We start from the raw sequence: 14878 nt of genomic DNA, 5'->3' as shown, positions 1-14878 counted from the left end.
CATATTAATGTGGATGCAATTATTACCATTTACACAATTCATTCACCAAATGTTTGTTGAACACCTCTGTTTGCCACACTCTGCTAAGCAACAGGGACTTGAGAATGAAGAAGATGTGGTCCCTGCTCTTCGCAGAAGGAAAAGCATTCCAGGCACATGAAGTGTTAGGAATGTTTAAAGTGGTTGCTGTGGTCACTGAACTGAAAGTCTTTTATAAGGTTGGGTAAGAAGGCTTAAAATAAAGAGATTAGGGGCGCCTGGCTGGCTCAGTCCAAAGAGCATTCAACTCTTGATCTCAGGGTTGTGAGTTCAAGCTCCACATTGGGGGTAGAGATTACTACAAAAAATAAACTTTGAGGTGGCTGGCTAGCTCAAGTCAGTACAGCATGCAACTCTTGATACCGGGGCTGTGAGTTCGAGTCCCACATTGGGTATAGAAATTGCATAAAACTAAAATCTTAAAAAAAAGTGAGGGATTAGGCTATTGAGATAGTCCATAGTTAGAACATGGCATGCATTCCATATAATTCCAAGGAATATGGACGTTAGCTAAAGGGCGATATCAAGGGGCAGTGGAACAAAATGATTTGATTTATAGTTTAGAAGTTAATTCTGACAAAAGTGTGGAAAATGAAAAGCAGAGGGTGAGGCACAAGGCTACAAGCATGGAAACTGAGAGAGATCAAAGGCCTTTAAAGTAGTCTAGAGATACCAGGGTCCTAAAATGGGTGCTGGAATCAGGGATGAAAAGATTTAAGTCTTGTCTGAGTCCATGGGATTTCGATGTGGAAGGAAGACAGAGAGAGTGGTCTACAGTGGTTTCCTGCTTGGGTGAGTGGCTGGTGCCAATTATGAACGAATGGTGGTAAGTCCAACTTAGGATATGTCGAGTGTGAGATGCTTATGACATATATCTCATATGAGAGATTTTGGCTAGAGAGTTATCAGTACTGCTAAAGCTGTGGGAGTGAACCCTCAATAGTACAAATGGGCCTTGTTCTACCACATAAGACTTCCCACTTGGATCCATGCATACTATTTCTAGCCACCATATAACTGGTATCACAGAAAAAGAGATTTATAGATTGCATGTACATGTTGGAACAGTTATCTTCAAAATGCTCTGTTAGGGGCACCTGGGTGGCTCAGTCAGTTAAGTGTCTGACTCTTCATTTCAGCTCAGATCATGATCTCACAATTCATGAGTTTGAGCCTCAGGCCCTATGCTGACAGTGCAAAGACTGCTTGGGATTCTCTCTCTCTCTTTCTCTGCTCCTTCCCCCAACTCAGGCTCTCTCCCTCTCTCTCTCTCTCTCTCTCTCAAAAATAAATAAGTAAGTATTTTTAAAAATGTTCTCTCAGTGTGCCTGGGTGGCTCAGTTGGTTAAGCATCCGACTTCTGCTCAGGTCATGGTCTCACAGTTCATGGGTTCGAGCCCTACATCAGGCTCTGTGCTGACAGCTTGGAGCCTGGAACCTGCTTGGGATTCTGCGTCTCCCTCTCTCTCTGCCCCTCCCCCACCTGCTTGCTCGCTCTATCTCTCTCTCTGAAAAATGAATAAACATTTAAAAAAATTTTTTTAAATGTTCTCTCTTTTAGAAACCAAAAGTGATACCTAATATTGTTTGAGTATCAGGCCCTATTCTAAGTCTTTTATTATCTCAGCAATCCTAAAACAATCCTTTGAGGTAAGTATTATTGTTATTTCTGCTTTAGACATGAGGAAACTGAGGCACAAAGAAATTACATAACTTCTCCAGGGTCTCATCATTAGGAAGTGGCACAGAAGCTCCTCGAACCCAGGCAGCCTGGCTCTATGGACCAAATTCTTACCAACTCTGCCATAATGCCTCTCTATAGTACGTATAATGGGGATCATTAAACAACATGAGTATCTTTGCACAAAAATATTGATAGTAAATTATACATTATTACTGCTTCATCTATGATCTTTATGCACTGAACTCCAAAATCTATTTCTCTAACAAAACTTCTCAAGACTTCTAGTTCTGTATTGTCAAGTTCCTGCTGGACTATATTCAATCCATTCATTCTCTTACTTATTTTATAGATATTTATTCAGAAGCACAGAATGCCAGAACCTTACACTTAGCATGGAAAAAAACAAATTATTCATATTTTTTTCACGCCCTTCACAACAGTCCTGCTGACATACTCTTAAATTTGCTTCACTGCTTTACCTTCTGCCTCCAGTCTTTGTCCTTCTAATCTATTCAGCGTGGTGCTTCTAAATTAATAGAAGATTATATTCTAGAATATATCATTTCATTTGTTCATTCACTGAATAAAGCTTTATTGTGCATCTATTACATATCCAGTACTGTTCCAGGTAATACAGATTAGAGATTAGAGCAGTTCCTGTCCTAATAAAGCTCGCATTCTAGAAGGGGAGACAGGCAATAAAAACACAAACAAAAATGTATCTGATGATAATAAGTGATATAAAGAAAAATAAAGCATGAAGCGCAAGAGGACATGAAGAAGGGAAGGATGAGCTACACAGACATCTAGGATATAACCTTTCTAGAAGAAGCTCACCAGTGCACTGGTGCTAAGCCAGAGAGGCTGGGTGGAAGCAGGATCATGCAATAATAGCACAAGAGAAAAAGATGGGGCCATGGATCAGGATAGCACAGGAAAGGACATAAAAGTCCAAATTCCTAAGCTTTTCATTCAGTACTCTTCCTAATGGGATGCCAACTTATAATGCCCAGTATTCTCAATCACGTACCTATGGTACAGCCAAAATGAACTGCTCAATGTACCCCCAAAACAGGCCCTGATGTTTTCTGCTTATTAAACCATACACTGTTTCCAAAGCCTTGAATACTCATCAAGTTTGGAATAACATAGCTTTGGAGTTACTCTGATTAGGGTTCAAACACCAACTCTGCCCACTGCTTCAAGTGGGCTGGGTTTCTTAGTCTCTGTGCCCTCCTCTGTGAAAGAGGCATTATAGTACCCACCTTCTAGGACTATAATGCGGCTGCAAGACAACAATTCATATAATGCATACAGAAGAGTACTTAGCACCCACTAACTGCTCAACCAGTGAATCAATGGTAGCAATCAACATAATAATAATACTGGTATACTAGAAATAAAGCATAGTATTTTTTGTATCAAAAGATCTATGTTTGATCTCCTGAGCCACTAGTTAACTGTGTGATTAGCTTTCTCTTTCTCTTTTGTAAAATAGGGATAATAATAGTTTCTAATTCATGAAGTTGTTGAGGATCGAATATGTTTTCCAAAGCACTTCGTCAACTAAAAGCATTCTACAAATATGTAACAATAATAACCGCCTGCTGAAAGAATGAGTGATTATAGTGACACAATCTCCAAAACATCTTCACAGAGTTTAATACGTGCACTTTCTTCTCCGCCACTGAAAACATTTATTAAGCAACTTAGCACACAAGCAAACACCATGCTAAGCAAATGAAAGACATTTAGAAGCTGTCAACTAAAGAATACATTGCATGGCTAATCATAAATTGTAGCTAAAATAGCTACTGCTTTCATCTTACTGTATGAGCAGAAGTTTTGTCTCCAAGGCCTTTTGGAAAAAAGGCAGTTTTGAATTGATTCACATCTGCTTTATTCTCATCAAAGTTGACATGGAACTGCTGAAGGTACCTTCCATAGCACTGTAAAAGGGCCAATTTATATTCCTGAAATAAAAAGAGGACTTGATGCAAGTTTCAAAATACCATTTTACTTATCATTATTAAAATTCAGGAACATTCGTATTATTCTTCATAGTATCAATATTGATTATTACTACTACTACTCTTATTACCACCATCACATTACCACTACCATTACCACTAGCATTTCTAAACACACATTATGCAACACACACTGCACTAGCTGCATTATTTCATGAATTCTCCTCCCAACAAGCCTATTGTGAAATAAGACCATCACAATCTCCAAGATGATATTATTCACCAGGGTGTGAATAATGATGATATAATAATGGGAATATTCACCAGGGAGTGTGTGGTAATACCTATATATACTCAAAATCCAAAAATTCAACATCAACCTATCCTGGTAATCCACCCACTCAGAGACGAAGATAAGTTGCATAACTAGCCTTGCTTTTCTGATACCTCCTAAGTTCCAAAAAAGCAAGAAAAGGCGGGGGGGGGGGGGGGGGGGGAGTAGGAAGGGAGGGAGAAAAGGAGGAAAGAGGGAAAGAAAGAAAGAAAAGAAATGAAGGGAGAGGAGAGAAGAAAGGTACACTCTCTCTCCTCTCTCTCATCTGCCAACGGTCTTTGAGGCTACATTAGGACAAATCAAAAAAGTCTGAGCTAGGGTGCCTGGCTGGCTCAGTCGGTAGAGCATGTGATTCTTGATCTCAGAGTTGTGAGTTCAAGCCCCATGTTGGGTGTAGAAATTGCTTGAAAAAAATAAAATAAAACCTTAAAAAAAAAAAAGTCTGCGCTATTGTTAGCTAGGATTCTTGTTAGTTCTAATTCATGCTTATGTTCCCATTACAGAATCAGAGCTCATTTCTGCAGCCCACAGGGCACAGGTGACCTGGAGTTTCAGGGGAGGTGAGTGAGGTGAGCCAGGCTGTGGATATGAGTCAGCCTCCTCCCCAACAACTGTCTCCAGGAAAAGCAGCTACTCTATGTGTCAACTGCCTGTAGGGGTACGAAGCCCCTTGGGAGGCAACCACAGTCAAACTTTTGTTTCTATTTCTATTGACTTGTTACTTGTTTACTAATTAATTCTGAATCTTTCCCTTTCTAAGTTGGTTCATAAAATGAATTCAAATCTAGGTTCCAAACAAGACTATTCCAGGGGTGCCTGGGTGACTCAGTTGATTGGGTAAGTGTCTGACTCTTGATTTCCGATCAGGTCATGATCTCACGGTTCCTGAGTTCAGGTTCAAGTCCAGCATCAGACTCTGTGCTGACAGCATAAAGCCTGCTTGGGATTCTTTCTTTCTCCCTCTACCCCTCCCCTGTGCGCTCTCTCTCTCTCTCTCTCTCTCTCTCTCTCTCTCTCTCTGATAAATAAATAAATAAATAAATAAATAAATAAATAAGACCAGTCCAACAAAATGATCTTTACTGTAACTAAAATATAGATTCTAGAATGGAAGTAACAAGTCAAGTTCATTTTCAGTACTCTACCTTTATCAGTCCACTTTCTCATAAGTGAAAGGTAGATAAAAATGTTTTCTTTGTTCCTTTAAGTAAATTTTAAAATATCCTAGCTGGGCCTTTCTACCTGAAATATTCTGAATCCTTAGCCACTACACAGCATGCACTTACTTTATCAGCTTCTAACATGTTCTTCCATCCTCCCTCCACCAATATCCACTCCACCCACCTGAATACTCCACAAACAACCCCAAACTGTGATATGTATCACCAGCTTCTTATATTGAGAAGCATAAAAATGAGAGGGGACACTCTTCTAATGCTTGTCAAAGTTATTCCACTTCACATGAATAAAGCTCACAAGTTAGATCTTGCCCATTTGTTTGTTTTCTATAGTTTTCCTACAGAAAACTTTCTTTCTATAGTTTTTCCACGGTTTTCCTTTACTTTCAAGTTTCTAAGAACCACCGTCCAATGATATGAAGCTAAACTGATGCTCTAATTTTGGCAGCAGAAAATAGATCTTCATTATGAAATTTCCTCCACATCTTATTCTCCATTTGGTAAATTTTCCTCCAAAACAAAACAAAACAAAACAAAACTTCGTGTCCAGAAAATAGAAATGGAAGAAGAAAATGAAGCTAAAAAACTGAAGATCAAGAAAACATTGAAAAAGTCCTAAAATCACCTTGGGTAAAATAACTCTTGGTCCGTGGATTCTAGATGTGTCAAACATTCACATTTAACTTGGAATAATCTGGGCCTATGCCAGAGCTTAAGGGGAAAACTTACATTATCATTAACTGAAACCCAGCCAGGTGGTCTTGGTTGGTTGGTCTTACCGAACCAAGCCCACAAGTTCACAGCAATCCAAGACGTGGGCATTAACTATGGAACCAGAAATAGGGCACAAGCTCAGTTTGGAATATTATATTAAGCAAAAAACAGGGCATGTAGGGAATGACTGCTATAATTACATATAGCAAAACATTAAGGAGTTGAAAATCATTAAAACAGGGCACTAGGAACCAGACAACATAGCAGCTGGGCCAGGAACCATGAAAGTTGTCACTGGGCAAGGTCAGTCACATGAAAATCAACAGGAAGTGGTGTCTGGGCTCCTTTGTATAAGGTAGGAACATGATGACTCAGCATTTCCTGTTGGGCACCTACCACACCCTCTGTTAACTAGGGACTGCGCTCCCGCCCCACCAACCCCAGCCAGCTGTCTTTCCGTTCAGGAATCTCTTACCTCTGGAAAATCTCAACTACAAAATTAAAAAACAAACACTTTTTTGGTTACTGTGCCTCATTAAAATTTGTAAGACTCATTCATATTTTTCTAAGAAAAAAAATCAAATCATGTAAAATAGGAATGGTATCAAACCAAATAATAATAACAATTAGTCAAGTAATTTTCACTTAGGCTCTTTTTTCACTCCTGAGGCACTTACTTTTATTTCACAAAGGCTATCTCCAACCTTCAGAAGCTTTTCATTGTAATAGGCAGCTGGCAGCCGCGGGGCATATTTGGTCCAGATATTAAACAAAGAGGTGGCACTGTAAAAATCATAAAATAAAATATCTTCAAAGTCAGCAGGAAACCTCAATTAATTAGCAAACTATCCTTAAGCACTTATTTTGTGCTGTCTTTCCAATGTGCCTTACTGTTAATGTCTAATTATTACTAAGTATAGTTAAAATTATTGCTTCCTTTATGCCAAGCACTGATCAAAGCTCTGTACATGCATTTTTAAAAACAGATTTTATTTTTTAGAGTAGTTTTAGGTTCACAGAAAAACTGAGCAAAAGGTATGGAGATTCCCCATATACAGCCTGCTCCATACACATGTACAGCCTCCCCCATCATAAACACACCCCACCAAAGTGGTATATTTGTTACAACTCACGAACGTACATTGACATATCATTATCACCTAGTGTCTACAGTTTATATTAGGGTTTACTCTTAGTGTTATACATTCTATGGGTTTGGACCAGTATACAATGACATTTACCCATCATTATGCTATCACAAAGAGTAGTTTCGCTGCCCTAAAAATCTTCTGTGCTCTGCCTATGCATCCCTTTCTCTCCTTTCACCCTAGGCAACCACTGAGGTTTTTATTTTCTCCATAGTTTTGCCTTTTTCAAAATGCCATATAGTTGGAATCATACAGCATGTAGCTTTTTCAAACTGGCTTCTTTTACTTAGTAATATGCCTTTAAGATTCCCCTATGTTTTTTCATGGCTTCATAGCTCATTTCCTTTTAATGCTGAATAATATTCCATTGTCTAGATACACCATGCTTTATTCATCCATTTACTTACTGAAAGGTATCTTGTTTGCTTCCAAGTTGTGGCATTTGGAATAAAGCTGCTATAAACATCCATGTGCATTACTCGGCAATCAAAAAGAATAAAATCTTGCCATTTGCAACAACATGGATGGAACTAGAGCATATTATGCTAAGCGAAATAGAGAAAAACAAATATCCTATGATTTCACTTACATGTGGAATTTAAGATACAAAACAGATGAACATGGGGAAGGGAAGCAAAAATAAGATAAAAACAGGGAGACAAACCATAAGACTCTTAAAATTTTTTTTTTCAACGTTTATTTATTTTTGGGACAGAGAGAGACAGAGCATGAACGGGGGAGGGGCAGAGACATAAGACTCTTAAATACAGAGAACAAACTGAGGGCTGCTGGCAGGGTGTTCCTGGTCTAAAGGGTGATGAGCATTAAGGAAGGCACTTGTTGGGATGAGCACTGGGTTATTATATGAAAGTGATGGATCACTAAATTCTATTCCTGAAATCATTATTACACTATATGTTAACTAACTTGGATTTAAATTTTTTAATTAAAAATTAAAATAATAAAATAAAAATATTTAAAAATTCACATGCAGGTTTTTGTATGGATATAAGTTTTCAACTTCTTTAGGTCAATACCAAAAAAAAAAAAAAAAAAGCATGAGTGCATGGATTGTATGATAAGGGTAGGCATAGTTTTGTAAGAAACTGCCAAACGAACTTCCAAATTGGCTATACCATTTTGCACTCCCACCAGCAATAAATGAGAAGTCCCTGTTGCTGCACATCTTCTCCAGCAGTGAATGTCGGTGTTCTGGATTTTGGCAATTCTGATAGGTATGTAGAGGCAGCTCATTGCTTCAATTTTCATTTTTTGATCATACATGGTGTGGAGCACCTTTTCACTGGTTTATTTACCATTTGTATTATCTTCTTTGGTGAGGTGTCTGTTAAAGTTCTTTGATCCATTTTTTAAATCAGGTTGTTCTCTTATTCAGTTTTAAGGGTTTTTTTTTGTATGTTTTGGACAACAGTCCTTTATCAGATATGTCTTTGGCAAATATTTTCTCCCATCTGTGGCTTTTCATCTTATTCATGGTGTCTTTCACAGAACAGAGATTTTTCATTTTAATGAAGTCCTGTTTATCAGCTCTTTCCTTCATGGACTGTGACTTTGGTGTTACACCTAAAAAGTCATTGTCAAACCTAAAGTCATCTAGATTTCTCTTATGTTATCTTTTAAGAATTTCACAGAATTGCATTTTACTTTTAGGTTTGTGATCCATTTTGAGCGGATTTTTGTGAAGGGTGTAAAGTGCGTGCTGAGATCCAGTGTTTGCATGTGGATGTCCAGTTGTTCCGGCACCATTTGTGAAGAAGACTACCTTTGCTCCATTGTATTGCCTTTGCTCCTCTCTCAAAGATCAGTTGCTTATATGTATGTGGGTCTCTGGACTCTCTATTCTGTCCCAATGATGCATTTGTTCATTCTTTCACTGATACCACACTGTCTTGATCACTGTAGCTTTAGAGGAAGACTTGAAGTCAAGTAGTGTCAGTCTTCCAAATTTGTTCTCCTCCAATATTGCATTAGCTATTCTGGATCTGTTCCCACATGCATTTTTTCTCCATTTCATTTCTACAACAACCCTGAGATAGGTAGTATCAATATCCCAAATATATAGTTGATATATTGAATGACTTGAGGGTCAGTGTATCCATGATCTTAACAAGTATATTACTATGCCTGCCTGTCCCCTTGGAACATAAACTTCCCGAGGGCAAGGACCTTGATTTGTTATCCATTGTTATCCATTGCCTAGCCTCAAGAGTAGTGAATATCTAGTATACATACATAGTAATTATTTGTTGAAAGAATGAATGAATAAATAAATAAATGACTAGGAAAAAATTCCTTGTTCTTATTTTTTTTTCTATAAAGAGTTCAAAGATTCCACTATCCTGTCAGTCCATTAGGGTCCTGCTTCCATCCACCAAGTAAACAAGAACAAAACATACAATATTCTCAAAACGGTTTCTAATCAGTTTCAAAAGGTAGCAGATCACTGCTCAATTTGTTCATTTATTTAGTTAATACTTACTCCTTCCTTCTCTCTCAGAAATTATAAATGCCTCAAGGAAAAATCCAAATTTTCCTTAACAGTTGTCCAATCCTATCTCATAAATTTTTAGATGAGGACAGTGTTACGTATAGTGTTAAATGAGGACAGTGAATGTGTGTGTCCCCTTGCAATTCATATGTTGAAGTCCTAACCCACAGTATGGCTGTATTTGGAAAGGGGTACTCTAAGGAAGTAACTAAGGTTAAATGAGGTCATAAGGGTAGGGCCCTGGTCTGATGGCATGGATGTCAATCTAGGAAGAACACCAGAGAAATTGCTTTCTCTATCTCTTTCTTTTCACTTGCTCAGAGGAAAGGCTACGAGAAGACAAAGTGGTCGAGAAGTGTGCTTTCACCAGAAACTGACCCTTCCAGAACTTGATCTGGGACTTCTAGCCTCCAGAACTGGGAGCAAACTAAATTTCTGTTGTTTAAGCCACCCAGAGTATGGTGTTTTGCCATGGGAGCCCAAACTGACTAATTTGTAATTAATAATTAATAATTAATAGCCCAAACTGACTAATTCAAGTAGGAATGTAAACTTAGGGATTAAAGATGACTCTAATACTTATGATGTATATGTTGGGATATTATCAGAACAACCTCAACAGAAATATGTAGATTAATTCATTCAAGTAATTAAATGATATAGATTGAGTGACAAGGGAGGCATAGAGACAGGATATTCTTACCTTCTTGGACAGATTAATAATATTCTGTAGTAGGAAAATACATACATGTACCAAGTAGTAAATAACCATGCCCCAAAAATTGTGTGAGAAATGGAGCCACAGAAATTTTAAAAGGAAAAGGCTTTGTGGTTTGGATTTTTTTTTAACATTTTTTACTTTCACTTGCTGCTTCATGAAATGCCACAGTATTAGAATAAATATAATGAATCCCAAAAAAGTCAGCATGTCTTACTAGAATTCTTAAATTATGTAGATGAAAGATTTAATTCTTCCAAACCTTAAAGATGAGATAATGATGACTATGTTTATTACTCACAAACGAAAAATACCAGCTTTGTTAAATCAATCAAGGTTACGTAAGAGAATTTTTTTAAGTGAACTTTAAGTTCAAGTTAAGACTGTTCACTGGGAATGGCTTACATAATGATTAAACAAGGAAAATATACACTATAATGTGCATCATTTAAGAAAATGTTAATGTCCTTTGGACTGCTGATTTATTATAGTTGCTGCTGGATATTTAGAATTTTCTAAAATAGGAAATCATAACTATATAAACAGAATATCTAAATCTCATGTGATTATAACAAAAGCATACCTTTAAAATAATCTATCATACTCTGCATTTAATGACATTGCTGTTATGCTCAAAATCTATATTTAGATACCCTGAATTTTTTGGCTTATGGAAGTTCCTATAATTATATATTTTTTCTTTTAAAAACTAACCATCTGTCAAATATGTTATAAAAGTGAATCCTACCTAACTGTATTCCTAACTGGCCTCCACATTGGCATTCTTGTTCCATTTGGATAAGACTATATATATGTAGGTATATATATATATTAAATAAGATTAATCCCTTGCCCAAAACTACCCAATGGTTTCCCATTGCATTTAGAATAAAAGCAAACTCTGCAAAAGGCCTCCAAAACCTTCCATAGCCCTACCTATGCCTCTAATCTCACCTCACACCACTGCACCCACACGCACCAAGCCATGCTTAGCGGGCTTCTGTCCATTCCTCCCAAGTCTCTGGCTCTTTCCTGCCAAGATTTTCTCACATGCTTCTTCCCTCTGTCTATCCACTCTCTTTGGCTGGTATCTTTCTAATCTCAGCTTAATGTCACCTCCCTCACCATTCGTTTGAAAGTAGGTCCAAGGTGTGTTCTCTTCAAGCTTCTGCTCAAGTGTCACCTACTCTGACCACATTGTTGAAAACTGCAGTCTCCTATCTCCCCCCACAACCCTTCCTCACTTTAGTTTTCTCCCAAGCACTTATCACTTTCTAGGTCACCATAAAACTTATTTAAAATGTTTATTTCCTATTTCTTCCTCTAGAATATAAGCACCAAGAAGGCAGGGATCTTTGGTTCACCACGGTATCCCCAGCACCTAGTACAATGCCTGGTACATGTAAGCATTCAGTAGCTTCTTCCTTTATAGCACTTGTTGTTTGTATATTGACTTAATGATTCAATGAAAGCCTCTCTCTCTCTCTCTCTCTTTCTCTCTCTCTCTCTAAACTCCATGAGTACCAACTCCCTACCTATTTTGTTCACCACTATATAAACCATGATGAGTACAATGCTGGACACATAGTAGGCATTCAATAAAAGTTGTTGTGTAAATAAATACCTAAATTGTGTGAGAGATTAGATTGCTAAGGTCCATGTCAGTCATTAACATTTATGATTCTCTTACAGTCTCTTTAAAGATGGGACAGATACTATACTTACCAATCGGCCCAGGTCTACTTTCCCATATAAAACATTAACACTTAGTGAAAATATAAGGATACTAACCCTTGAATTCTTTCAATACCAAATATTCATTGAAAGTTTGCTCTATCCCAACCACCAGGCCAGTTGCTAGAGACAGAAAAGTAAAAATGAGGCACATTATCCAAAGTCAGCAGGGAGGTTCCATTCTAATGGAGGAAACAGCACACAAGAAAACAAATAAATAAAAAGTATTAATTGATGGCCAAACCTGCATTACATTGGAAAGGCACTCTACGGAGGTAACTGAGGTAAGACCTGAAATAAAAGAGGGAGCCAGATATTTGAAAAGCCAAGGAAAGAACATTTCAGACAGAGGAGGCAGCAAATATAAAGGCCCGGGATGAAAAAAATTGTATCTGTCTCCCTGGAAAGTCCTGAGAGAGAAGTGAGGGATGGACTGAGATGAAAGAGGCAAGCAGGGCCAGATGCTCAGACCCTGGAGGATGGCAGAAGAAGTCTTAAATTTATTCTAAAAGCAATAGGAAGCAATAGAAAATCTTTAGACGAGAGCGGGTGATTGCTTTATAAAGATTACCCTGACTGCTCAATGAAGGACAGGTTTCAGACTTGAGAGGCTGTGGGGAAAGCACAACATGGTGGTGACTTGAACTAGAATGCTCGTGGGAATGGGAAGATAAAGTGCTACCTAAGGCACAAACACAGAAATGTTTGCGATATAAATATAGCTTAGGTATGTAATGTGATTTCATTGGTCAATTCTTGGGGTTCTCATCATATTTGTCCCATTAGCAGGATTTGCCACTGTTAATCCATCATTACTTCCTACTTTGAAACAGTTTCTCTACCTGGCTCCCAGTAAACCACACACTTTTCTTCCTATCTCCTTGGCCACTCCTTCTTAGTCTCTGCCAATTTCTTATCCCCTCAACTTGTCAATGCTGGAGCGTTCCAGGAATCAGTCCTCAGACTCTCCTTTTTTCCATCTACACTCCACTCCCTTAACTACTCCATCAGGTGTCATGATTTAAATATCATTAGTACACTGACAAATCCCAAATGTATATCTTCTCTGACCTTCAGACTTGAATGACCAACCGCCTACATAATAGTTCTGCTTGGACATTGAATTACATTTCAATCGCAATAGATCTAAAACTAGATGCGGGGCACCTAGCTGACTCAGTCGGTGGTGCACGTGACTCTTGATCTTTGGGGTTCTGGGTTTGAGACCCATACTGGGTGTAGAAATTACTTAAAAAAAATTTTTTTTAATCTATAAATAAATAAATAAATAAATAAACTCTTGATCTGCCCCTTTCCTACCAGAAGCCTTTTCTTCCCACAGTCACTATCCATCCTAGGAAATTCACACTTGTCATTCTCCCTTGCTGCCAACGCTTCCTACAGAAATCTTCATCACTTGCTATTGTATCTCTTTCTCATCTTTCTCAAAGGCTACTTTTCCTGACTTACCCTGACCATGCTCTTAGCCACCCCCATTTTAAATTTCAACACCATACCATTTCTTCCATCCCCACTCTCTGCTCTAATTTTCTTCTAGCACTTCTTTCCCTGTAAAATGATTTCTTTACATATTTGTTTAGCAGCTGTCTGTAGTAACAAAAATGTATGCTCTATGAGTATACAAACTGTTATATCTTTTTGTTAATTTGAGGTTTTCCTAGTTCCTAGAATGGTACGTGATACAGAGTAGGTGTTCAATAAATACTTAAAATGCATTAATGAAGAACAAATATAAGTTAAAACTATTTCTTCAATATTAAATGCATGAATGAAAAATGAAAGTTGAAATTGTTCACTATTCTGGTTTTCTTTGACATTTGTCTGCATTTGTAACTGTTAGGTTTGTGAGGTATTTTGAGTAGGAAAGAAAGATGGTGACATAAACAGGAAAGAACCTTAAAAATGAGTACTTTGAAATTCAGTAATAACATGGGGATAGAAACCCCCAACGGGCAAACATATGTGCAAAATGAGTCACAAGATCAATAAAAAGTCATTGTGATCCTAACAGCAATATAAAAAGGAATTAAGGTATAAAAATGAATTAAAGTGCACACGTTCACAGAATCACATAGTTAATGGCATCAAGAACTAACTTTTTCAAGAACCTAAGCCACCTCAAAGGTATTCCTTTTTCCTCATATACAAAACTGTACCCACAGCATGGAAAGTTGTGAACCCCCGAAGTCCCCGAGTGAGCCAATTTACTGGCATGGGATAGCGATTGGGGAACACTCAGAAGGAACAGTGAGTTATGAAACACTTCTGTGTTGATTTTTATTCTGACCGGAGCAGGAAGCCAAGTTATAACATTTACCAGGAATTAAGGGTTGTACTCGCGAGGAGTCTGTACTTCTTAAACTTTGCTTTTATCTCCAGGTTCGCAACGCTGACCCAGCTCTGGGACCACCGTGGGCATCCTCAAGGGCATCTCCTCCGGCCCCAAGAGTTGCCCTTCTTGGGCCGGCGCCCTCCCCAGGGCCCGGCCTCCGCTTACCAAAGCCGGTGGAATTCATGCTTCTGCTCCTCTGTTGTCGCTAACGCCTTCTTTCTCCTCATAAAGCCTAGTAATTCCCGGATCTCCCTCTCGCAGGAGGCCAGGAGCGGGTTTTTAGCGTCCAATGGCCCGTAAAACACGGCGAGGGGCAACGAGGTCTCCTGGCAGGTCGAGCGAGACGGTGGGCTCTGGGAGCTCGCCTTCGACTCCAGGGGCGACTTCGAGAGCGCGTTCGAGGTCGGGGGCGGGGTCGGCGGCGGTCCTGGCGGGGACACAGATGTGGGAGACAGGTCGAGGGGAGAGGTCGAGGGGGTGCCCGGCGCCGCCATATT

At 38.6% G+C, this 14878-nt stretch overlaps 1 protein-coding gene across 15 annotated transcripts in view; it reads right to left on the bottom strand.

The window, feature by feature from the left end:
* The window catches only part of CFAP54 (cilia and flagella associated protein 54), a 289781-nt gene extending 274906 nt beyond the window's left edge, over nt 1–14875 (bottom strand). For 12 of the 15 annotated variants that reach the window (XM_045062193.1, XM_045062194.1, XM_045062191.1 and 9 more), the window contains exons 1-3: nt 14547–14875; nt 6597–6702; nt 3553–3696 (exon numbers count right to left, since the gene is read on the bottom strand). In XM_045062193.1, coding sequence (XP_044918128.1) covers nt 3553–3696; nt 6597–6702; nt 14547–14875 — 579 coding nt within the window. Of the gene's footprint in view, nt 1–3552; nt 3697–5934; nt 6567–6596; nt 6703–14546 lie in introns of those variants that run through there. The other 3 variants (XM_045062196.1, XM_045062198.1, XM_045062199.1) reach the window with 3 other exon arrangements.
* Between the last annotated feature and the right edge of the window lie 3 nt (nt 14876–14878).

Source organism: Felis catus, chromosome B4 (assembly GCF_018350175.1).
Source record: "Felis catus isolate Fca126 chromosome B4, F.catus_Fca126_mat1.0, whole genome shotgun sequence".
In the NCBI taxonomy this organism is placed as follows: Eukaryota; Metazoa; Chordata; class Mammalia; order Carnivora; family Felidae; genus Felis; species Felis catus.
Note: the sequence above shows the minus strand (reverse complement) of the source record. Positions and strands in the feature narration are given on the sequence as shown.